This window comes from Phacochoerus africanus, chromosome 2 (genome assembly GCF_016906955.1).
Source record: "Phacochoerus africanus isolate WHEZ1 chromosome 2, ROS_Pafr_v1, whole genome shotgun sequence".
NCBI lineage: Eukaryota > Metazoa > Chordata > Mammalia > Artiodactyla > Suidae > Phacochoerus > Phacochoerus africanus.
The window spans coordinates 232,331,682-232,355,492 of record NC_062545.1 but is presented as its reverse complement, the minus strand read 5'-3'; the positions used below and the strand labels follow the sequence as shown (position 1 = coordinate 232,355,492).

At 35.0% G+C, this 23,811-nt stretch overlaps 1 protein-coding gene across 5 annotated transcripts in view; it reads right to left on the bottom strand.

Moving 5' to 3' along the window:
* The window catches only part of VPS13A (vacuolar protein sorting 13 homolog A), a 272,751-nt gene that overhangs the window by 24,842 nt on the left and 224,098 nt on the right, over positions 1-23,811 (bottom strand). For 4 of the 5 annotated variants that reach the window (XM_047767800.1, XM_047767801.1, XM_047767802.1 and 1 more), the window contains 9 exons: positions 19,466-19,579; positions 17,665-17,810; positions 15,489-15,570; positions 14,529-14,642; positions 11,625-11,700; positions 11,374-11,537; positions 10,697-10,742; positions 10,464-10,587; positions 2,504-2,618 (listed from right to left, as the gene is read on the bottom strand). In XM_047767800.1, the coding sequence (XP_047623756.1) occupies positions 2,504-2,618; positions 10,464-10,587; positions 10,697-10,742; positions 11,374-11,537; positions 11,625-11,700; positions 14,529-14,642; positions 15,489-15,570; positions 17,665-17,810; positions 19,466-19,579 (981 nt within the window). Of the gene's footprint in view, positions 1-7; positions 2,313-2,503; positions 2,619-10,463; positions 10,588-10,696; positions 10,743-11,373; positions 11,538-11,624; positions 11,701-14,528; positions 14,643-15,488; positions 15,571-17,664; positions 17,811-19,465; positions 19,580-23,811 lie in introns of those variants that run through there. The other variant, XM_047767803.1, reaches the window with a different exon arrangement.

Genomic DNA, 23,811 nt, shown 5'->3' with positions numbered 1-23,811 from the left:
GTAAGCATGGTAAAGAAAAAAGAAGCACAAAGGTTAGTTACGTATGGCAAATTGCTTGGAAACATGTAAAATTATGAAATTTTCAAGGAGTCAATAATTTTGGAGACTTCAGCTCTGAGTGGAGTAGTAATTATGGAGATAATATTTTATAACATAATAGACTTAAGACTAAACTCCAGAGTTATTACACTCAATGTAAAAAATAGTTTGATGTTACCTGTAAAGTATTCTGTAAATATATTAAAGTTAGTCTATTTCTCCAGTAGGCAATTTTAATTCACTACTAGGAAACACTATAATAATATGCCACTTTCTAGATAGAAGGGTACACAATGAAAGAGTGTATCTCATATTTAATTATCATATATGTCTATAATTTAGTAAACAGCACCATTTTTAGAAAATTATAAAATAAAAAAACACTTGAAAGTATTAAATATTTTCTAAGGGCATCACTATTAAGTCTCTTAGATTAAATCTAGGCAGATGAGATTTTAAGTATGGTTTATATGTCATCAACTTCTTTGCCACAGTACTGGTATTTATATATATTAAAGTGTTCAATAATAATATAGTAGAGTTTTGACTCAAAAAAGCACTACTACCACTACAGCAACAACCCATTTCTGACACCTGTAACAGAATAATGCTAAACAGAAACATCCTACGGCATCTGGTGAATTCCTATAGGTTTCCAACTTATACTGTGTTTAATGCTCTTGCTGAAAAATAAGTAAATGGCTGACAAAGATGGTGAGTTTTCAGTCATTTAAATAGCTCTTGCAGCAATTAACTAAGACTGACCTAATGAAATTAATAGGCATGTTTAAAAATAGAGTCAATAGTCATGACCTTTAAGTCCCAAAGTCTAAAGCTCCAGAAAACTAATGAAAGTGAAGAACAAATTTACTTGCTACTGAAATCAAGTTATCAATTGTGAGAAATTTTTGGTATCTCACGGCTTTCTTCTCATCTGTTCCCTAATCAATGAAGGTTTATGCCTAAACTCTCATTACTCATCCTTATTTCCTACTCAGTTTATAAAATAGTTTCTTAAGAAATATTTTTACTTTTCTGAAAGGTCATTTGTTAACTATTCAGTCTAGTAAAATGAATTAGTTAACACAATAACTGTGCTCTAATAAGGGAAGGCAAGTAGTGAGTAGAAACATGTTTTGACTGTATAACTATAGGTGACTTTTGCAACATTTCCAAAGAATGATACACTGTCTTTGTAGTTTGTCAGTATGTCCTTTAGAACACAACCTTTCACTAGATTGCCAGTTCTATCCCAATACACAATTATTTTGATGATTTAAAAACATTTTAAACACAGCATAAAACCACTTTACTAAATATCATAGATTAACTCAATGGTCATAATTTATGGAAGTACATTTAAGGAAAAATTATATACTCTGCATGTAACGGGTAAAATACTAAATTTTAAATCTTTATCCTGATGACTTTAAACATAACAATATTTAAAATATCAGAGCTATAAAAGAAGAATTATATCTTCTCACAATTTACTATTACTATGAGTACTTTCAAGTTTACACAACAGAATGGCTCCTTGTTTTCAAACAAATGATTTAATTTAGTATTCCACATCTAAACCACAGAAATGACTTTAAATTAGTATGTCCCACTACTGTGTATGTTACCTACAGTATGATCCAGATTTTTAAAAGTCCAATTTATAAAGTAGGAGTTATCTAAACAGATAAAATATTCTACCTTCAAACTGTCTACCGCTACAAAAGCTGTTTCCTTTCTAAAAGTTACTGGTTTTCCTGTGAATTGCTTATCAGTTCCAGAGGGTTTTAAATAGACTACACAGAATAAAGTAGGAAAAGGGTCATGGCCACTTGAGCATTCTTCAAAAGAAAAGCAGGAGAACCCAATAATTCACAATAGCAGTGGTCATGATCTTTTTCCTTATCCATACCTAACTGGACATGAGGACTATACCTGGTATAAAAGCTATTAATAGTTTGATGAACAGAAAGAAGCACCCTAAACAGATATGGCTAATTGGGTAAATAAGCACCATCTATTATGTGGGTACCTAAGGCACAATGGCTTTCAACAAATCTAGCAAATACAGTACAGAACTAAGAATACCCTATAAAAAGATAAGATTTGCTAAAAATCCTATACAAAAAGTTACCAATATAAAAACTTTTCTTTGCATTCAAAATACTGAAACAGCTGTACGTAGTTTGTAAATTTTAAAAGACTAAAATCTACTGTTGTCTTTCACTTGCAAAGTCATGCATTAACTGTTTTCATATCATACTTTTTGATGCCTGTAAAAAAGAAAAAAAAATCTTAAATAAATGTACATTTAAAACCTAAATAAATGTAAGAAACTTTAGATGGAATTAATAAAACATATGAAAGTGCAAATAACCTAATATATATTTAAAGCATTATAAAGATAGTTAAAAAAAAAACCTTACTTGACTAATCTTAATTCATAAGATATTTCTTCACCCACCTGTAACATTTGATTTCCAGTACCATCTCTCAACCTGTAAGGTCTGATAACTCCATCTTCATTAAAAAATCTAGGGGGTCGCAGACTCTCCACTTCATCAGAAGTCTCTGTAGCTCTAGAGGGAAAACATATAACTTGATTTAAACATCACTCTAAAACTCCTAAGTACATTTGAAAATGCAACTACTAAAAAGGATCTTCTTTTTGACAAAATAAGATGATTACATCACTTCCTTTTTTAAAATGTGTCTTTATGACACAAATAATGAAAGTTTTCTAGGAAAATGTAGAATGGTAAATAAGTTTATTTATGGATTCTTTTGCATTTTCTCCGTAGAAAATGATCAGAAAATCAGCATACAATGAATATTAATTTTTCTTTTCCAGTTTAATATTTTACATTTATTTTTTTTTCCTATTTCCTATTACATTATTAGTTTCTCTAGTACCATGCTAAATACAAGAGGGGACTGCAAGCATCCTTCTCTCATTCCTAACTTTAAAGGGAAAGCTTCTAAGAGTCCTCTTCATGAAGTACAGGTATCAGGAACTTTTTTTTTTTTAAAGGCACTGCTTGTCAAGCCAAGGCAGTTCATTTCTACTCTTGGTTCTTTGTTGTTGTTGTTGTTATTTTTATTGAAAATTTTGAAGGGGCAATGAATTTTAAATAAAGAATTTTCGCTGGTCATTGCTGTGATCATATGGTTTATTTCCTTAAATTTACTAATGCTTTAAGTCACATTAAATGATTTGCTAATGTTCAAAAATCCTCACATTTCTACTTAGGCTTGATAGGCACTGTCTGAAACACATATAGACATTGCTGAAATTGGTAATATTTTATTTAACACTTTTGACTATATGGACCTATGTGAGAATGATTCATTTACTTATTTGTTCATTCATTCAACAAATATCCACACATTCAATAAACATTAATTAAAAGTTTACCATGCAATTGTATGTACTATATGTGTAACACATACATATGGACTAATTCTCCAATTAAAAGCAGAATGGAGAAAAAAAAGTGATCCAACTATATGCTGTCCATAAGAGACTCACTTTTGAGTTAAAGACACAAATAAGTTGAAAGTAATAAGATGGAAAGAGATAGGCTATGTAAGTAATAACCAGAAGAGAGCTGGAATGGCTATACTAAAATCAGAAAATATTAGACTTTAAACAAAACATTCTTATTAGACACAAAGAAGCACATTTTACAATAAGAAAAGGGTCAATACATCAAGATACACGTAAAAAATGATACACACTAAGTACTTTTTCTGTGTGTGTCTTTTTAGGGCCACACCCACAGCATATGGAAGTTCCCAGGCTAGGGGTCAATTCAGAGCTTCAGCTGCCGGCCTACACCACAGCTACAGCAACACAGGATTCTAGCCACGTCTGTGACCTATACCAAGCTCACAGCAATGCTGGATCCATAACCCACTGAGCAAGGCCAAGGATTAAGCCTGCATCCTCATGGATGCTAGTAGGATTCATTTCTGCTGAGCCACAATGGGAATTCCAACTAGTAAGTACTTAACAACAGAGCCGCCAAATGATAAAACAAAAACCAGCAGAATTAAAAAGAGAAAAAGACAATTCAATAATAATAGTTGAATATTTCAATGCTCAACTTTCAAAAATGGATAAGAGACAGATCAACTAGGAAACAGAAGACTTAAACAATACTAGACCTAAGAGATGTCTATAGAACACTCAATCCAGCAACAGCCAATTAGATATTCTTCTCAAGTGCACATGGAACAAGTCTCCAGGACACACTATATATTAGGCCATAAAACACATCTCAGTAAGTATAAAGTATTGAACATACAAAGTATGTTTTCTGACCATACAGAATAAAATCAAAAATCTGTAAAAGAAATTAGGAAAATCCATTAACTTGTAGAAGTTAAACAGCAGAAACTAAATAAGTATCAATGAAAAAAAAATTGCAAAGAAAAGTAACTACTTTAAAATAAATGAAACAAAAACAACATATCAAAGCTCAAGGGTTAGAGCGAAAACAATGCTCAGAGGGAAATTTATAGCTGTGAAAGCATAGCATTAATAAAGAAGATCCCAAATCATTAATCTAACTTTACACCTTGAGAAACTAGAAAAAGAAAAGCAAACTAAACCTAAAGCTAATATAAGACACGAAATAATAAAGATTAGAGCAGAAAAAGGAGTTCCCGTCGTGGCGCAGTGGTTAACGAATCTGACTAGGAACCATGAGGTTGCGGGTTCGGTCCCTGCCCTTGCTCAGTGGGTTGACGATCCAGCGTTGCCGTGAGCTGTGGTGCAGGTTGCAGACGCGGCTCGGATCACGCGTTGCTGTGGCCCTGGTGTAGGCTGGTGGCTACGGCTCCGATTAGACCCCTAGGCCTGGGAATCGCCATATCCGCCACGGGAGCGACCCAAGAAATAGCAAAAAGACCAAAAAAAAAAAAAGCAGAAAAAAAGAAAAATAATGGAAGGAATCAATGAAGCCAAAAATTGATTATTTAATAAAATCAACAAAAATGATAAATCCTTAGCTAGACTGATTAAAAAAAAAAAAAAAGACAAGACTTAAGTTAACTAAAGAAATGGATAATCCAATTAGAACTATGTCAAATAAAGAGAATGAATTAGTAAACAAACTTAGAAAAAAATTTCAAATCTAGTCAGCCTCACTGGTGAATTTGGCAAATATTTTAAAAAGATTAGTGCCAACTGTCCACACAATCTTCCAAAAAATATAGAGGGGGAAACACTTCTTAAATCATTCTATGAGAAAGTATAGCCCTGATACCAAAACCAAAGACAATCAAAAGAAAACTACGAACAATGACCCTTATTGAGTATATATATGTAAAAATCCTCAATAAAATACTAGCAAACTAAATCAGCACATAGAAAAGATCAGACATCATAGCTAAGTGGGATTTATCACAAATATGAAAAGTTGGTTCAACATATTAAAAATCAATTAATGTAATAAACCACATAATAAAACAAAGAAAAACCCCCACACTGTATCAACTTAATAGATACAGAAAAAGCAACCAACAAAGTCCAACATCCTTGAGTAAAGGTACTCAACAAATTTGAAGTAGAAGGGAACTTCTTCAATATACATCCTTCAACGGATATAGAGAAAAAAAAACCCACAGCTTATATCACACTTAATGGTGAAAGACTGAAAGCTTTCCCCACAAAATCAGGAGAAAGACAGTATATCTAACTCTTGGCACTTCTATTGAACACTGTACTAGAGAATTTAGCTAAAGCAATTAAGCAAGAAAAAAAAAAGGCATTGGAAAGGAAGAAGTAAAACTATCTTTATTTTGACATTACACGATTTTATATATAGGAAACCCTAAAGAATCCACAAAATAACTATTAGGGCTAATATACAGCTTTGGTAAGGCTGCAGAATAAATGTTAATACATAAAAACTAATTACATTTCTAAACACTAGAAATACACAATCCAAATATGAAATTAAAACAATTACAACAGCAAAACTGTAACTTATAATTTCTTGTTAGAAGTTGTTAAATAACTTATAACACCAATATAATAAAATACTTAGAATAAATTTACAAAAAGAAGATATGCACACTGAAAACTATAAAATATCACTGAGAGAAATTAAAGACCTAAATAAATGGAAAGATGTCCATTTTCATATATTGGGATACTTGGTATTATTAAGATGGCAATAATCCCCAAATTGATCTATATATTCAGTACAATCTATCAAAATCCCAGCTGTTGTTTTTGCAGAAATTTACAAACCAACCTTAAAATATATAACGAAATTCAAATAACTCAGAAAATACTCAAATAATCTTAAAAAAGAACAAGTCAGAGGACTTTCACTTTCTGATTTCCAAACTTACTATAAAGCTATAGTAATTAAAACAGTGTGATACTTACATGAATAGACATACAGCTCAATGGACTAGAACTGCATAGAAATAAACTCAAATTTATGGTCAGCTGATTTTGGAAAAGGGTACCAAACACCATTCAATTGGGAAAATGTAGTCTTTTCAACAAATGGCACTAAGACAATTAGATATGCACATGAAAAAGAATAAACTTTGACCAGTCCTCTCATCATATACAAATATTAATCAAAATGAATCAAAGCCCTGAACTTAAGAATTAAAACTATAACTCAGCTAAAGAAAATACAGATGTAAATCTTCATGATCTTGGAATAGGTAGGGCTTTCCTATGACATCAGAAATAAACATAGATAAATTAGACTTCATTGAAAGACACTAGCAGAAAAGTTAAAAGACAACACTCAAATAGGAGATACAGAGTTAAAGTTCCAGAATATATAGAGCTCTTACACTCCTATAATAAAGAGACAATCAACCCAATTAAAAAATTAAAAGGCTCTGAACAGACATTTCTTTGGTGAAAATACACAATGGCCAATAAACACATGAAAAAATGTTTAACATCATTAGGCATTAGGAAATGCAAATCAAAACCACACAGAGATACTACTTTACACCTATAGGTTAGCTATTCAAAAAAAGTAAGATGGAAAATAGTGTTAAAGAGGATGTTGAGACACTGGGATCTTCTACATTGTTGGCTGGGATGTAAAATAGTGTAGTTACTGTGGAAAAGAGTTTGGCACAACTTCAAAAAGTTAAACTTAGAGGTATGATATTCCCCCAGCAATTCCACTTCTAAATATAAATCCAGGAAGAGCTAAAAACATTCATCTATACAAAAAATTATACATAAGTGCTCTTAGCATCATTGTTCTTAACAGTCTAAATGAGAAAACAATCTAAATATTGATTAGCTAATGAAGAGATAACCAAAGGTGATATATTCATACAGTGGAATATTATTTAGCCATAAAAGGAGTGAAGTTCTCATTTATGCCAAAATATAAATGCACCTTGAAAACATCATAATGCTAAGTGAAAAATTTAGTCACAAGAGACCACACATTGCATGATTCCATTACATGAACTATTGAGAGTAGGCAGCTCTATAGAGACAGAAAGTAAATAAGGTTGCTGTTAGTTGGAAGGAGGGGGAAGAAAGGTGAGTAACTGCTGAGAAGCACAGGGTTTCTTTCTAGGGTGATGAAAATATTTTGAAATTAGACAGTGGTAATGGTTGCACAACCTTGTGAATACACTAAAAACTACTGAAATGTACATTTTAAGATAATGATTATTTTTTTCCTTTTTAGGGCTACACCTGTGACATGGAGGTTTCCAGGCTAGGGGTTGAATTAAGAGCTGCAGCTGCCAGCCTACATACACCACAGCCAAAGCAATGCCAGATCCAATCTGCATCTGCAATATACGCTGCAGATCACTGCAATGCCAGGTCCTTTAACCCACTGAGAGGCCAGAGATTGACCCGCATCCTCATGGATATAGTCGGATTCTTAACTTGCTGAGCCACAATGGGAACTCCAAGATAGTGATCTTTTTTTTAAAGTACATGAAAACCATCTCAATTTAAAAGAGATTGTATTTGAGTGTTTAATATAGATTACATTATATTTATAGATTATATTACATTTGTAGACTACAGAGGTGTCTATATAGTAGGAATATAGATGTGGCTATGAAACGACCATGTGGGGTATTTTTGCGATGCTGGAACTGTTCAGTTTCTTGTGGTAGTGGGTACACGAGCATACACTAGTGACAAAATTGTATGGAATTAGTACACACACAAGCGAATTAGTACAAATCCACTGAACAAAATTGGTGGACTATGTTAACGTCAATATTCTGGTTATATTGTACTACATTTTTAAAAATGTTACTACGGTAGAAAGTGGGCAGTTTATGTAGTGTTCTGAATGGTGGCTCCTAAAGATATCAGGCTGGAATCCCTAGAACCTGTGAATGTGATTTTAAAGGGTAAAGTCTATGCAGATGTGATTAAATTAAAGATTGGGGGGATGAACTGATAATCCTAGATTATCTGGGTGGGCTTTAAATGCCATTACAAGTGTCCTCATAAGAGAGAGGCAGAGGGAGCTTAGACATACAGAGAGAGGTGAAGGTGATGTGACGGTGAAGGGAGAAATTGGAGGGATGCACAGCCACAAGCTAAGAAACACCTACAAGACACCAGAAGCTGTAAGCAGCAAGGTACAAATTCTTCCCTCCAGAGGGAGTGCAGCCTTGCTGACACCTTGATTTCTGACTTCAGGCCTTCAGAGCTAAGTGAGAATAAATTTCTATTTTTTGTGGCAATTTGTTACAGAAGCCATAGGAAACATGATACAGTGTACAAGGGAGCTCTGTACATTATTTCCTACAACTGCATGCAACTGTATAAACAGTATGATTTTTAAAAAAGACTACCACAGGTCAACCAATATTCTAGGTGCTGTGGAAACAGACAAGAGTCATTATATTATCATAGAGCTTACATTCTACCAGCAGAGACAAATAAACAAAGTAAAATACACAATATATTAAATAGTGATAAGAACTAAAGAAAAAAATAAGACAAAGAAAGGAAGAGACATATGAACTATATGGGCAGGGGTAGGGGATAAACTGAAATTTTAGGGTGGCCATGGAAGGCCTTAGTGGGAAGGTAACTTTTGAATAAGGAAGTAACCATGTTGACGACAGGAGGAAGAGTACTCTAAGCAGAGAGACTGGAAAAATAAGGAGGGGGTATAATTCCTCTTTTGTAAACTCCACATCCGATTTTTAAATCAAACTTACTATCCTCACACAAGATAAATGAGGAGTAGATTTCTCTTTTCATTTTAACAATAGTATAAACTGAGATTGTCTGTTTCTTGGCTTTTAGAATACCATTTTCTCAATAATCCCCTTTACTTTAATGGCCATTTCAGTCTCCTTTGCTGGGACCTCTTTATTTCCCTATTTCTAAGTGTTGGGGTGTCCAAGGGCCAGGTCCTTGGATCTCTTTTGTTTTTCTCTTTTCCATTCTTTTTACCCAGGTGATAAAGTTTATCCAACTTCATGGCTTTAAACATCCCAATACAGACTCAAAAATCTCAGATTTTTAGCTCTGTCTTAGATCTTTCTCTTGAACTTTATACTCCTATACTCAACAACTACTTGATGTTTCCATTTGGATGTCTAAGAGATAGTTTCAAGCTTAATATACTCCAAACAGAACTTCTAATTCCCTCTTTTCATAAAAGAAATGACAACCCAATCTTTCCAGTGGTTCACACGAAAACTTTAGAATTATCCTTGATGATTCTCTTTCTTTCATACCTCAAATCCAATTTATCAACAAATCTTGTTGCTACTACCTGCAAAATATATACAAAATAAAATCCCTTCCTTACAGTATCTAGCCTATACAGGTCTAATCATCATCAGCTCACATCTGGATTACTAAAAAAAACTATCTGGAATTCCCACTGTGGTGCAATGGGAGCAGCAGCATCTCTGTAGCACCAGTATGCACGTTTGTTCCCCGCTCCAGCACAATAAGTTACAGGATGTGGCGCTGCCGCAGCTTTGGTATAGATCGCAACTGCAGCTCGGATCTGATCCCTGGCCCAGGAACTTCAATATGCCATGGGGCATCCATAAAAGATAAAACAAACTTCTTAAATGTACCCTATTTCCACCCTGGTCCCTCTGTGGTTTATTCTCAATACAGCAGTCAGCTCTCATCATTTCTCTTGTCTAAAACCATCCAATGGTTTCTTGCCTTACTTAAGAAAAAGCCGAAGTCCTTATAGTGGCTTATCAAGCCCTATATGATCTAATACTTGCTCATTCTCTAATACCATCTTTCACAACTTTTTCCTTTGCTCACACCACTCTAGATGCACTAGGAATTAAGAAGTAATACGCAACTTGCTGTATTAACAGGGTTCATAATAAAGTGCCTCACGCCAAACAGATTTATTTCATTTCTCTTGGTTTAAGCATTTTACTCATATCTTACATCAAAGAGAATTTACCTTTTTATTCCCTGAAATGTACTACTAGCCATGTCGATAATGCCTCCAGTTGGCCTTGTCACTGCTCCAACTAAACCTTTCCCAACACCTTTAAAGAAACCAGCTGCTCCTTCTTTTTGAGCTCCTGGAAAGAAAAAAGACAAAGTTTTAGACAACTGGATTAAGAACAAAAATAGGATCATTTTATGAAAGTCTTGGTAATATATATCACTCAAAGGAATTACTATACTTGCCTTTGATTGGTTTTGTAACAATTCCTGTTATGCCACTTACAAAACCCTAGAGGAAAAGCACAGTTGAAAATTTATAATATTTTGACATTCACAATACTTTGAAAAACCAGGTCTGGCTAACAAAATAAATGCAAAGTTCTGTTTTCTAGATATGATAAGAATTAATATATTTCCTAAGTACTTTATTTAAACAAAGTATTTTTGGAGGCTACTGACATATTTTTTTATATGTCACAAGCCACTGCTCCTCTACCATCCAAATAATTTCTTTTTTTTTTCTTTTTTCTTTTTTTGTCTTTTTAGGGCCGCACCGGTGACATATGGAGGTTCCCAGCTAGGGGTCAAATTAGAGCTGTAGCCACTGGCCTACACCACAGCAACGTGGGATCCAAGCCACATTGGTGACCTATACCACAGCTACAACAACATGGGATCCAAGCCGCATTTGTGGCCTACACCACAGCTCATGGCAATGCCAGATCCTTTAACCCACTGAGCGAGGCCAGGGATTGAACCTGCATCCTCATGGATGCTAATGGGTTCATTAACCACTGAGCCACAATGGGAACTCCCAAATAACGTTAGTGAATAAAAGTTTTATGTCTATTTCCTTACTCACAGAATGTGGCTTTAAAAGATATTCCCTAAAATGTTCACAACCCCAGGATATTTCTTACAGAAACTAAGCCTTTTCCTCCACGAGTGATGCCTTCTCTAAGACCAGCGGGTTGCTTGTTCATGGCTTCTCTTCTCTTCTGTTGGTAGTCTTCATCCATAGTCATAGCTGCTACACCTTTAGCCATAGCGCTGGTGATTTTGGAGGCAGCACCAGCTAATCCGCCTAGCAAAAATTATACTATCTTTAGTAAGACCAAATAGATCATTACTTTCTAGCATAATCATACTTGGTAGGCATTCTATTTCTTACCAACAGCTCCACCAACTAGTGCTTTCAGTCCTAGAGCCATGCCTTCCACAAACTCTTCAGGGCCCTGAATGGCTCCCTACAGGGTCAAAAAATAACAATAAATAAAGCTATGTTTACTTTTAAGAGTAAACTAACTGATACATATGAGGAGAGTAGTGGTGATGAAAAGAATAAAGACATCCCAGAGAAAGTGACATGAGTAGAAAACTTCACATTAACAGAATTCTCAGGTATTTCATGACATTGAAAGTACAAAGAATAAAATGTTGGAATTTGATCAAAACTTAGAAAGGAATGACTATTCACCAAAGTGTACAAAAGAGAACAGAGGAGTAAGGCACAGCACTCATCTTTTCCCATAAACACATTAAAAATACCTATCTACATGCAGAATGATTCACACAGAACATCTACTAAATGCTGGCAGAAGACCTCAGACCTCCAAGAAGGGAAAGAAGCCCCTCACATAACTAGGTAGAACAAAATAATAAAGCAAACAAACAAAAGCAAGAGAGAGAAAAAGGGAAGAGAAAAAAATAAAAAAAGGAATCAGGATGGGACTAACATTCCTGAGAGGGAGCTGTGAAAGAGCAAAGGAATCTCATCCTGAGAGGTTGACCTAACTTACTGTGAGGTCAGCTGGGATGGACAGGGAAACTCAAAGCATTGGAGAAAAGTGCAACAGCCAAACTGAGGAGGGCAAAGCAGAGAAAGAGCTGCACAGAACGCTGGTGCCACGGCCCAGGGGAAAACAGCCTAAGACACTTGGGCGGGGGCTGGGTGCTGAGACTCAGGCTTTGGAGATTAAGAAAAATATAAGCAAAATGAAGAAGGACAGCAACCATTCCCTGTGAAAAGAATAGGAGAGTCCCCATGAAGGACTAAAGAATGAAACAAACCTCTGCAGTCTTACAGACACTGAGTTCAAAAAGGAGATTATAATGAAAATACTTAAGGAGGAGTTCTCATTGTGGCTCAGCGGAAATGAATTCTACTAGGAACAATGAGGTTACAGGTTCGATCCCTGGCCTCGCTCAGTGGGTTAAGGATCTGGTGTTGCCATGAGCTGTGGTGTAGGTCGCAGACGTGGCTCAGATCTGGTGTGGTACGGCTGTGGTATAGGCCGGTAGCTGTAGCTCTGGTTAAAGCCCCTAGCCTGGGAAACTCAATATGCCACGAGTGCAGCCCTAAAAATCAAAATAAATAAATAAAATTTAAAAAAAATTCCTATAAAACAAAAGAAAATACTTAAGGAATTAAGAGCAGATATCAATGGAAAGGCATATTCCTTTAGAAAGGAACTAGAAACTATATGAAAAAGACAAGAAAAATTAGAAAATTCACTTGCAGGGACAAAAGATGAGTTAAAGACACTGAAGAGCAGAATGAATGATGAAGGGAATGAATAAGTGACTTGGAAGATAGAATAATGGAAACCACCCAATGAGGATAGCAGTCAGAAAGCCAAATGAAAAAAACATGAAAGCAATGTAAGAGATCTATAGGATAATACAAACTGGGCTAATCTATGCATAACAGGGATTGCAGAAAGAGAAGGAAAAGAAAAGGGGATTGAAAATACATTTGAAGAAACTATGGCTGAAAACTTTCCAAATGTGAAGGAAACAGATATCAAGATTCAGGAAGCACAGAAGGTCCCAAATAAGCTGAACCCAAAAAGACCTACACCAAGACATATTATAATAAAAATGGCAAAAGTTAAAGAAGAGGATTATAAAGGCAGCAAGAGAAAAACAGAGTTAATTATAAAGGAAGGAATCCTCATAAAGCTATTACCCTGATTTCTCTACAGAAACACTACAGGCCAGAAGAGAGTGACAAGATATACTAAAGTTCTAAAAAGGAAAAATTTGTAACCTACAATACTCTACCCAGCAAGACTATCATTTAAAATAGAAGGAGAAATAATTTCTCTGATAAACAAAAACTAAAAGAATACAGCAATACTAAAACCACTGTAAAAGGGCTCCTCTAAATAGGAAAGAATTAGAGTTCCTGTCGTGGCTCATCAGTTAATGAACCCAACTAGGATCCACAAGATGTGGGTTCAATCCCTGGCCTTGTTCAGTGGGTTAAGGATCTGGCATAGCTGTGGTCTAGGTCATAGACACGGCTTGGATCCCACGTTGCCGTGGCTGTGGTGTAGGCCAGCAGCTGCAGCTCCAATTTGACCCCTAGCCTGGGACCTTCCACATGCCATGGATGTGGCCATAAAAAGACAATAAATAAATAAATAGGAAAGAATTAAGAAGATGTATGATGGAGGAAATCACAAGTGGAGAGTAATAAAATAAGCCAGTATACATATCAAAAAGAAAATAAAAACCTATTTATAAAAGTGATGATAGGCACAAGGGACAGCAAAATCATGAAATGTGGGGAAAGAGTAAGAAAATCTAAACTCTTTAAAAAATGTGTTTGAGCCTATACGTCTATCAGCTTAAAGCAAAGCAGATACAAGAAGGGGTTAACATACTTGAAAAACAGGGCAACCAAAACAATACATTCACAAAAACTAAAAAGAAGACACAAGCATAAAATAAAGTCATGCAAACAAAAAAAAGAAAGTAACAAGAGACAACATCAGGTTATTAACCAGTGAGCCACAATAGAACTCTGATTACTATTGTTTTAAATTGAAGTATAGTTGATTTACAATGTTGTGTTAGTTACTGGTGCATAACAAAGTGATTCAGTTATACATATACATATAGTTTTCCATACTGGTTTATTACAGGAATATTGAATATAGTTTCATGTGCTATATAGTAGGATTCCATTTATCTATCTTATATATAGTAGTTTATATCTGCTAAAGGGATGCATTACTTATTCACAAGTACTAGTGTGATATATTGTATAACACAATATTAACTATTCTACCTGGTAAGGTTCATAAAAAAAGGCTTCTACACCTTCAGAAAATTCTCTAATCAAGCCAAAGGGATTTCCCAAAACATCAAGTCCAAGGATGAGTACATACATCTGCTTAATGGCCTAAAAATGAAATATAAACATTAAGTCAAATCAGATATTCAGACAATATGTTTTCCCTATATTCAGTATACACCTCCATTTCTTTTTTCAGGCTAACATTCTCACCACTAATTTCAACCTAAACCATATTACTTTATTCATCAACAGTCTTGTATTTAAAAAGCAACTTGGTATTAGAGTATTGGAAATAATATGATCTATTCACATACAGTTTTAAGATAAGTCAAAATGCTTTCACTTTCATAACTATGTATGACAGTAGTTACTACCACCACCATTTTATAGACTGGAGAAACACACAGGTCAAATTTTGTCCAAAGTCACATAGTGGTAAAGAGCAAAACTAGGATTCAGATCCATAGTTCTTGAATTATTCTGAGTTATCTATCCACCATACAATAGCTATGTCAATGCTCTGTAAATTATACCATAAAAGTATAGAAGTCTTTTTAGAGGTGGACAAAAATCCATTAAAATAATATATCTAGGTGACTCAACAACTTAATTGCACTAAGAAATATCTTATATTCATCAGTTACTTACTAATAATTAGTTTCCCCTGACCTAGTTTTTTAAGTAAGTGTGGTGATTTACTTAGCTAATTATTATTTAAAGATTTACATCCAGTCCACATGGATCCAAGAAAGATTTCTGTCAAAGGCTAAAAAACAGACAAAAAATTGAAATGGTGGTTTGGCTCAATTTCTTTCTACAGCCCTGAGGGGGGAAAAACATTTTAAAATTTTGAAAATGGTTATATACTTCCTTGCCAAATCTACATTATACATCTATAGACATATATAGTTTCTATATCACTGTCTCTCTGTAAAATATTCTCAGACAAACCTGTTTTGAATAGTGTCTTATTACTTCAGACTGTAGTTCAGATGTTGTATGAAACTGATAGTTGAGTTCAAAAAATGCAAGCCTGAAAAAAACCATATAAATGTATAAATGTATATGTGTGTGTATATGCATGTGTGTGTATAGCAGGGGAGAGAAAAAGGAGATAATGAATGGTTTTATTTTCTTTAGAATTTTTCTCTAAATCTTTCCTTTTAGTACATTTTCCCATGTCGGGCAGAAAATCCACTCTTATATACATCACTGTATATTCTGGTCAAAGTACCCTCTAAGAATCTGATAAAAGCTATAGATCTTATCTTCAGAAAAGCCATCAATATATACATATTTTTGTGTAATTTAGGGGATTTAAAGCTCCTTTGGATCCCACTAATGGACATGAACATATTTCCCAATTCTGTCCTATCAACGGCCCACATAGAAAATGTCTGACACAATGAGATAAATGGAAGAGGTTGCTCAAGAATGGTCAGGGGTCAGTTGCTGCAGGTTCTACTTGATCAGCTGACAACTGAAGAACCACCACTGGTTTATGGTTTATGTATAACCAATTCTGACAGCTGAAGAACCACCATTGGTTTATGTATAACCTTAATTCACCACATATACCCGACCCATCAACAAGGAAATTCTATGTTAAGATTAGCAAGATTAGAAATCTCATTCCTTTTTCTGATGTCTTCAAACTTATGTTTTTTAATCTGTTTTCTAACTTTATTTAGATTTACAGTTACTTCTTATTGGACTCACTGATTCTTACTACTGTTCTTAATAAAAGTTCTAGGTGTCATCTCCAAGACATTCTAATCCAAGGTCTCCACTCAGACTCTCTGAGTCTCTTTGGTCAGTTACTCTACTTTCTTTCTTTCTTTTTTTCTTTTTTTTTTCTTCTTAGGGCCACTTCTGTGGCATATGTAAGTTCCCGGGCTAGGGGGTGAATCAGAGCTCAGCTGCCAGCTTACACCACAGCCACTCCAACACTGGATCTGAGCCACAATTGCAACCTACCTTGCAGCCTGTAGCAACACCAGATCTTTAACCCACTGAGAGAGGCCAGGGACTGAACCCACATCCTCACAGACACTATGTTAGGTTCTTAACCTGCTGAGCCACAACAGGAACTCCTAGTCAGATACTCATAATAGCTTCCATTATGACTCACATCGAAGTATAAATTCTAGACTGTAACATTTAGGATTTCTCATTTTGGCACAGAAGAAACGAATCCAACTAGTATCTATAAGGATGCAGGTTTGATCCCCGGCCTCGCTCAGTGGATCTGCAATCTGGTGTTGCCCTGAGCTGTGGTGTATGTCACAGACATGACGCAGATCCTGCATAGCTCTAATTCGACCCCTAGCCTGGGAAGTAGGCCATGGGTGCAGACTCCTCACCAAAAAAAGGCAAATAAATAAATAAATAAATAAATTGACTGTGATATTTAAACTAACCCTTTTATTTCCTCTATCATGGAATCCATTTTGTTCTAGTCACATGTACTTTAAAGTCTTGATCCTATTGGTCTTATAGCAACATCTTTTCAATGGCACACATCACACCTTGGGATATACACAGCTTTTTAAGAATCTCTCCCTAGGCCAAAAAGGCCTTATACAATGCACAAACTTGCATGGCCCTTGTCCCTCTTTCTTTTTTTTTTTTTTTGTCTTTTGTCTTTTTTGTTGTTGTTGTTGTTGCTATTTCTTGGGCCGCTCCCGCGGCATATGGAGGTTCCCAGGCTAGGGGTTAAATCAGAGCTGTAGCCACCGGCCTACGCCAGAGCCACAGCAACGCGGGATCTGAGCCGCGTCTGCAACCTACACCACAGCTCACGGCAACGCCGGATCCATAACCCACTGAGCAAGGGCAGGGACCGAACCCACAACCTCATGGTTCCTAGTCGGATTCGTTAACCACTGAGCCATGACGGGAACTCCTTGTCCCTCTTTCTTAAGCAAATTATTTAATAGTTATTGCATTATTAAACAGTTAAGGATTAATAGACAACAAGTTACTTAAATTATATTTCATTTAACAGCAAAGACCATACTTAGACTATGATCTACAAAGTACTTTACACAATTTTTCACCTATACAATTTTAATGTAAATATAAAATGGACATTTTAGCATTTTATAGATTTGAATATTAAACATACTTAAAAACGACATCTTGTACATCTGTAAGAGTGGCGCCAATACTCTTCAGCAAAAGATTTAAAGAATGAACTGCCATCATTCCTTCATGTTGTTCTGAATCTTTAGCTTCTTCTCTACCCGAACTCAATGAAACACTTAAATGCAACTAAAGAGACAAAAAGAAATATTTAAAGAACATTCTTCATAATGACAGTTTTAACTCTTAAAATTCAATTTCATCTTAAAATCACTACACCATAAGATTTCAAAGTTATCTGGATTATACTAAATTAATAATAAATAGAATGCTAAAGGATTTAAAATCTAAATAGATCTTTAAAAATTTAAAATTCAACAATGTAATATATATTAAGTTCAATCCAATTCTTTTGGTAAACCTCAGAAAATATTAATCTTTATACATTTTTAATAACAGCAACAATCTAGAAGTTGAAGTTGCTGACAATAACTCAAGCATCTCCAAAAGTGAATGTTTCAACTATTAGAATTAAGTTAGTATGGTGGAAGTTCCTGTTGTGGCACAGTGGAAGTGAATCTGACTAGCACCAATGAGGATATGGGTTTGATCCCTGGCCTCACTCAGTGGGTCAGGGATCTGGCATTTCCGTGAACTATGGTGTAGGCTGCAGATGTGGCTTGGATCCCACGTTGCTGTGGCTGTGGTGTAGGCTGGCAGCTGCAGCTCTGATTTGACCCCTAGCCTGGGAATTTAAATATGCTGTGGGTGCAGCCTTAAAAAAGCAAAATAAATAAAATAAATAAATAAATAAAAAAGCATGGTGAAGTCAAAGATATGTTTATGTTATATGCATATATATATATATAGTACATGCAGTTGTACAAGAGTCTTCTTCAAGTATTATGTAAGTAATTCAGAAATTTTAAGTACTTTTAGTTCTATTCAACATTCAATTTTTAAATCAAGGTTACTTTATGAATTAATTTAAAATTTACAGAGTTCCTGTCGTGGCGCAGTGGTTAACGAATCTGACTAGGAACCATGAGGTTGCGGTTTCGGTCCCTGGCCTTGCTCAGTGGGTTAAGGATCCGGCGTTGCCGTGAGCTGTGGTGTAGGTTGCAGACGAGGCTCGGATCCCGCGTTGCTGTGGCTCTGGCGTAGGCCGGCGGCTATAGCTCCGATTAGACCCCTAGCCTGGGAACCTCCATATGCCGGGGGAGCGGCCCAAGAAATAGCAACAACAACAACAACAACTACAACAACAACAACAAAAAAAGACTAAAAAAAAAATTTACACACATATCATACACGGAAGTTTAAAAATTGTTACTATACACTTTAATAGAAAACAAGGAAACATAGAACATAAATTGACAGAACATTAACTATAATAGAAAAAATAAAAATCTTAAAAAAAAAAAGCAAGGTAACATAATGTTAGGTACGGAAGTTTAAAAAATTGTTACTATATACTTTAATAGAAAACAAGGAAACATAGAACAGAAATTGACAGAACATTAACTATAATAGAAAAAATAAAAATCTTAAAAAAAAAAAAAAAGCAAGGTAACATAATGTTAGGTCAAGATATAAACACACAAACCCATACTGGAGGTGGCTCCACTATTTCCACATGGCAAAAAATTATTATAATAATAAGTAATAAATAAAAATTTTAAAGATTACTCCTTTGTTATTTACTTATATTTGTAATGGGAAGATACAGAATTTATATGCTATTGAAGAACATAATTTAAATGCTGTAACCCCTAAACAGACCAAATCAATTTGCTATTATCTAGCGTAACACGGAAAATAAAAATGACTTATTTTTCCCTTACCTTGATAGGAGATATATGAAAGTATTCATAGAGACTGACTTGTGATGAATCTACTAATGAAACTATTTTGTATTCTTCTTGGAACGCTTCTATATCTTTATGAAAAAGCTCAACCTATAAAGAAACAAACATAAACTATTAAAGACATAAGGGTCTATCTGCAATTTAAGCCAATAGCTCACACACTGCAGAATACTCCCCTATAATATCCAAATTCAACACTGGCTCATGATTGGGAAGTTACCACCTCAGAAACTAACATCTCTACTGTTACAAAAGTTCTGTCACTCACAAACTGATAAGCATATCTTCCATATTTCCATCCAATGCATTAAAAGACACTGTAGTTTTCTCCATGTGAATATAGATACAATCATAATATACTTGTAACTTTTTGGTAAATGCATTACTCACACCTACAGAGGCCAGTAACATGTTCACAAAGGGAAGGCACTGAAAATAACTTTTCACCAAGTGATTAGTGCTTTCATTCTTGATAATCAACACTACTTCTCTTCCAAATACTCACAAATCTAATACTTCTAATGTGTTGAGAAACAGCCCAACATTCACATTTTAATAGATTAACAAAATTTCAAAATGACAGGCTTATTATAAGTATATTTGGAAATTCACTTCTAGGATGACATTGCAAGGAGCTCTTTAGACCAGTTCTCCAGTGAAACTGGTGAAAATTTATTTAAAAAACCAACTTTTAAGACCTCTATGAATGGTTCTAAGAGTAAAAGCAAATGAACTATCTATTCAAGAAAACCTAGGAGTTCCCTGATGACTCAGTGAGTTAAGGATTTGACATTACTGTTGTGGTTTAGGTCACAGCTGTGGTGTGGGTTTGATCCCTGGCCCACGAACTTCTGCAAGCCATGGCCGTGGCCAAAAAAAGAGAAAAATCTCTAAAAATTGGATAAGAAAAGTGAGTCTGTGGTATTTGACAAAGGATCATTCTGTCAGGTCCCCCTCCCAGGTCAATAAGCCAGAACTCCAAAATAGTTTGATATACCCAAGAACATATAGAGCTCCCTCTCTGTCCCACCTCCCACTGGAGGACTGTCCTCCTGGGCAGAATACAAGTCAGCATTTCTCATCCCTCTAGCTCCTAGCTGCTGAGGCTAAACTGTGGAGGAAGAGGGAGCTTGCTTCTTCTGCCAGCCTCCAATGAGAGAACAAAGGCTCTGTTTGGGTGCGACACCTCAGAGAATACTAAGTTCTGATCACTCTTGCCCCATTCCCATCACTAAAGCCCTGGTCTAGAACTATTGTCTGGAGGGGGAAGTAGACTTTAATCTCTTCCCGAAAAAACTGACTTCATTTACAACAAAATTTGAAGTTCAGGCCTAAGAGACGGTGGATGTTCTGGTGAAAGGCAACTGAGAGGAAAATCCTCAATGAACACACAGGCCAAACTGTAGGCCTATTAATTTTCACGAAAGAACTGGGATTAGAACAAATATTAAAACACTTATTTCCAGATCAATTCCTTCAAAGGAGCCCAAATCTGACTGGATTAGTCTCTGTAGAGCAATTTATGGCCTAAGGCATTATTGGGGAAAAAAAAAAGCAACCATCCAGAAATTAGTGGAACTTACAATTGGGTATGGTCATGGAAAGAAATGCAGAGAGTCCTATAAAAACCACTGTTATTCCAGGGTAACTATGGGTATTCCAAATCTTCCCTGAGGAGTAACATTAAAGGCTTAACAATGCAGGGAAAGATAAGCAAGTGGGTGGGATAGACATCAATAAAATAATCCAGCCAGTCACTGAACTAATAAAGTAATAACAATAACAACCCTTGGGGAAAAGTTACAAGTACCCAACATTGTTACAGTTGTATACAGTTGGCCCTCTATAACCACAGGTTCCTCATCTGTAGATTCAACAAACTGCAGAATGAAAACAGCGGAAAAAAAAAACAAAACCAAAAGTTCCAAAAACCAAAACTTGAATTTGTCATACCCTAGCAACTATTTACATAGCATTTAAACTGTACTAGGAATACCCCTCGCCTGGGAACTTCCATATGCCATGGGTGTGGCCCTAAAAAAGAACAAAAAAAAATAGTGTACTAGGTATTATATGTAATCTAAGGATTGTTTAAAGCACATGGGAAGATGTATTTGGGTTATATGAAAATACTACATCATTTACATGAAGGATTTGGCATATTTGAATTTTGGTATCCATGAGTCTTGAAACCAATCTCCCACAATTGCCAAGGGACAACTGTATTATCTAAAATGGTAGTTTCCAGAGTTCCTGTCATGGCTTAGTAGAAACGAATCTGACTAGTATCTATGAGGACGCAGGTTCAATCCTTGTTCTTGGTCAGTGGGTTAAGGATCCAGTGTTGCTGTGAGCTGTGGTGTAGGTCGCCAGTGTGGCTCAGATCTGGCATTGCTGTGGATGTGGCATAGGCTGGCAGCTGCAGCTCCAATTTGACCCCTAGCTCCATATGCCATAGGTGCAGCCTTCAAAAGACAAAAAAAAAAAATTTAAATTAAAAAAATAAAAAATAAATGTCATTTCCAACAAAAAAATTATGAGAAATGCAAAGACATAAAAATGTATGATTCAGCCCACCCAATCCTTGGGGCAGAGCCTCCTTGCCTTCCCGCTTGCATCTCTCCCAAGAGTCCTATCTTAATAAATCTATTTCTTGCCTAAAAGAAAAAAAAAAAAAAGAAACATATGACTCATATACTGGAAAAAAAAAGTAGGCAATAGAAACTGCCCCCAAGAGTGACCAGATTGGACTTAAAAGGAAAAGACTTAAAAGTAACGATTATAATTACGTTAAAAAAACTAAAAGAAACCATGTTTAAGAAAGTAAAGAGTGATGACAATGTTACATCAAAAAAGAGAACATCAATACACAGAGAAAAGTTGTAAAAAAGAACTAAATGGAAATTCTAGAGTTGAAAAATGTAATAAAAAGAAGTGGAAAATTTGCTAGAAGGACTCAACACAGTGTCTTTGAATTGGCAGAACAAATTTAAATCCTTCATTATATGCTAAATTAAATGCTATGCCTAATTGGTAAACTTGAAGATAAACTGCTAGAGATTATGCTAAATAAAAAACAGAGAGAAAAGAATAAAAAAAAAAAAGAACAATCTCAGAGAAATATAGGGCATCATGAAACACATTAATGTACACAATAGGGAAATATCAGAAGATGAAGAGAGAGAAAAAGGAGTAGAAAAATATCTGAAGAAATAATGGCTGAAAAATTCCTAATTTACTGAAAAACACTAAGCTAGGTATCTAGCAAATTCAATGAACTCCAAGTACAATAAAGGCAAAGAAATTCAGAGACATAATAGTAAAAATGCTGAAATTCAAAAATGGAGAAAAAATGTTAAAAAAATAGAAAGTAGTATTTCATATAAGGGGACTACAATAAGATTAATGGTTGACTTTTTGGCAGAAACAAGGAGTTAAGAAGATGGGGGGGTGAAAGGGTTCTCAAAGGAAAAAAAGAACTGTCAACCAAAAATTCTATACACTGCATAAGCTACCTTTCAAAATGAAGGAACATAAAGACATTCCCAGATAAACAAAAACTAAGACCATTTGTTACTAGCAGATTTGCCTTAGAAGAAATACCAAGAGAAGGTATTCAAGCAGAAACCAAGTAATGGTAATTAGAATCCAAGTGAAAAAGCAAAAACACTGTTAAAGGTAATTATATAATTATAAAAGATGGAATAAACACATGCCCTTTTTTTTTTTAACTGACTTAAAAAGCATACTGTTTGTGCCAGTAATGGCAGATCAACACCTCATGAATAACACAAAAATCCTCAACAAAATACTGGCACACTAAATCCAGAAAAATATAAAAAATTACACAGATGACCCAGTGGGGTTTATCTAGAAATACAAAATGATTTTCACATCCAAAAGACAATTAATATAATAAACTATATCACAGAATACACAAAAAAATACATGATCATCCCGAAAAATGCAGGAAAAGCATTTGAAAAAACCTAGCGCTCATGATAAAATCATTCAACGAACTAGGAATAGAAGAAAACTTAAGCCAATAAAGGGTATGAACAGCAACAACAAAAAATCCATCATCAATATCAGAATTAATAGTGAAAGACTGAAAGCTTTCCCTCTAAGTTGAGAAATAGGCAAGGATGTCTGCTTTTGATGTTTCTATTCAACACTATATTAGAGGTTTTAGCAGGGGAATTTGGCAAGAAAAATAAACAAAATGCACTCAATATTAGAAAGAAACAGTAAAACTACTTCTGTTCTCAGATTACATGATATTTATACAGAAAAACCATGAAGAATCCACAAAAGAACTATTA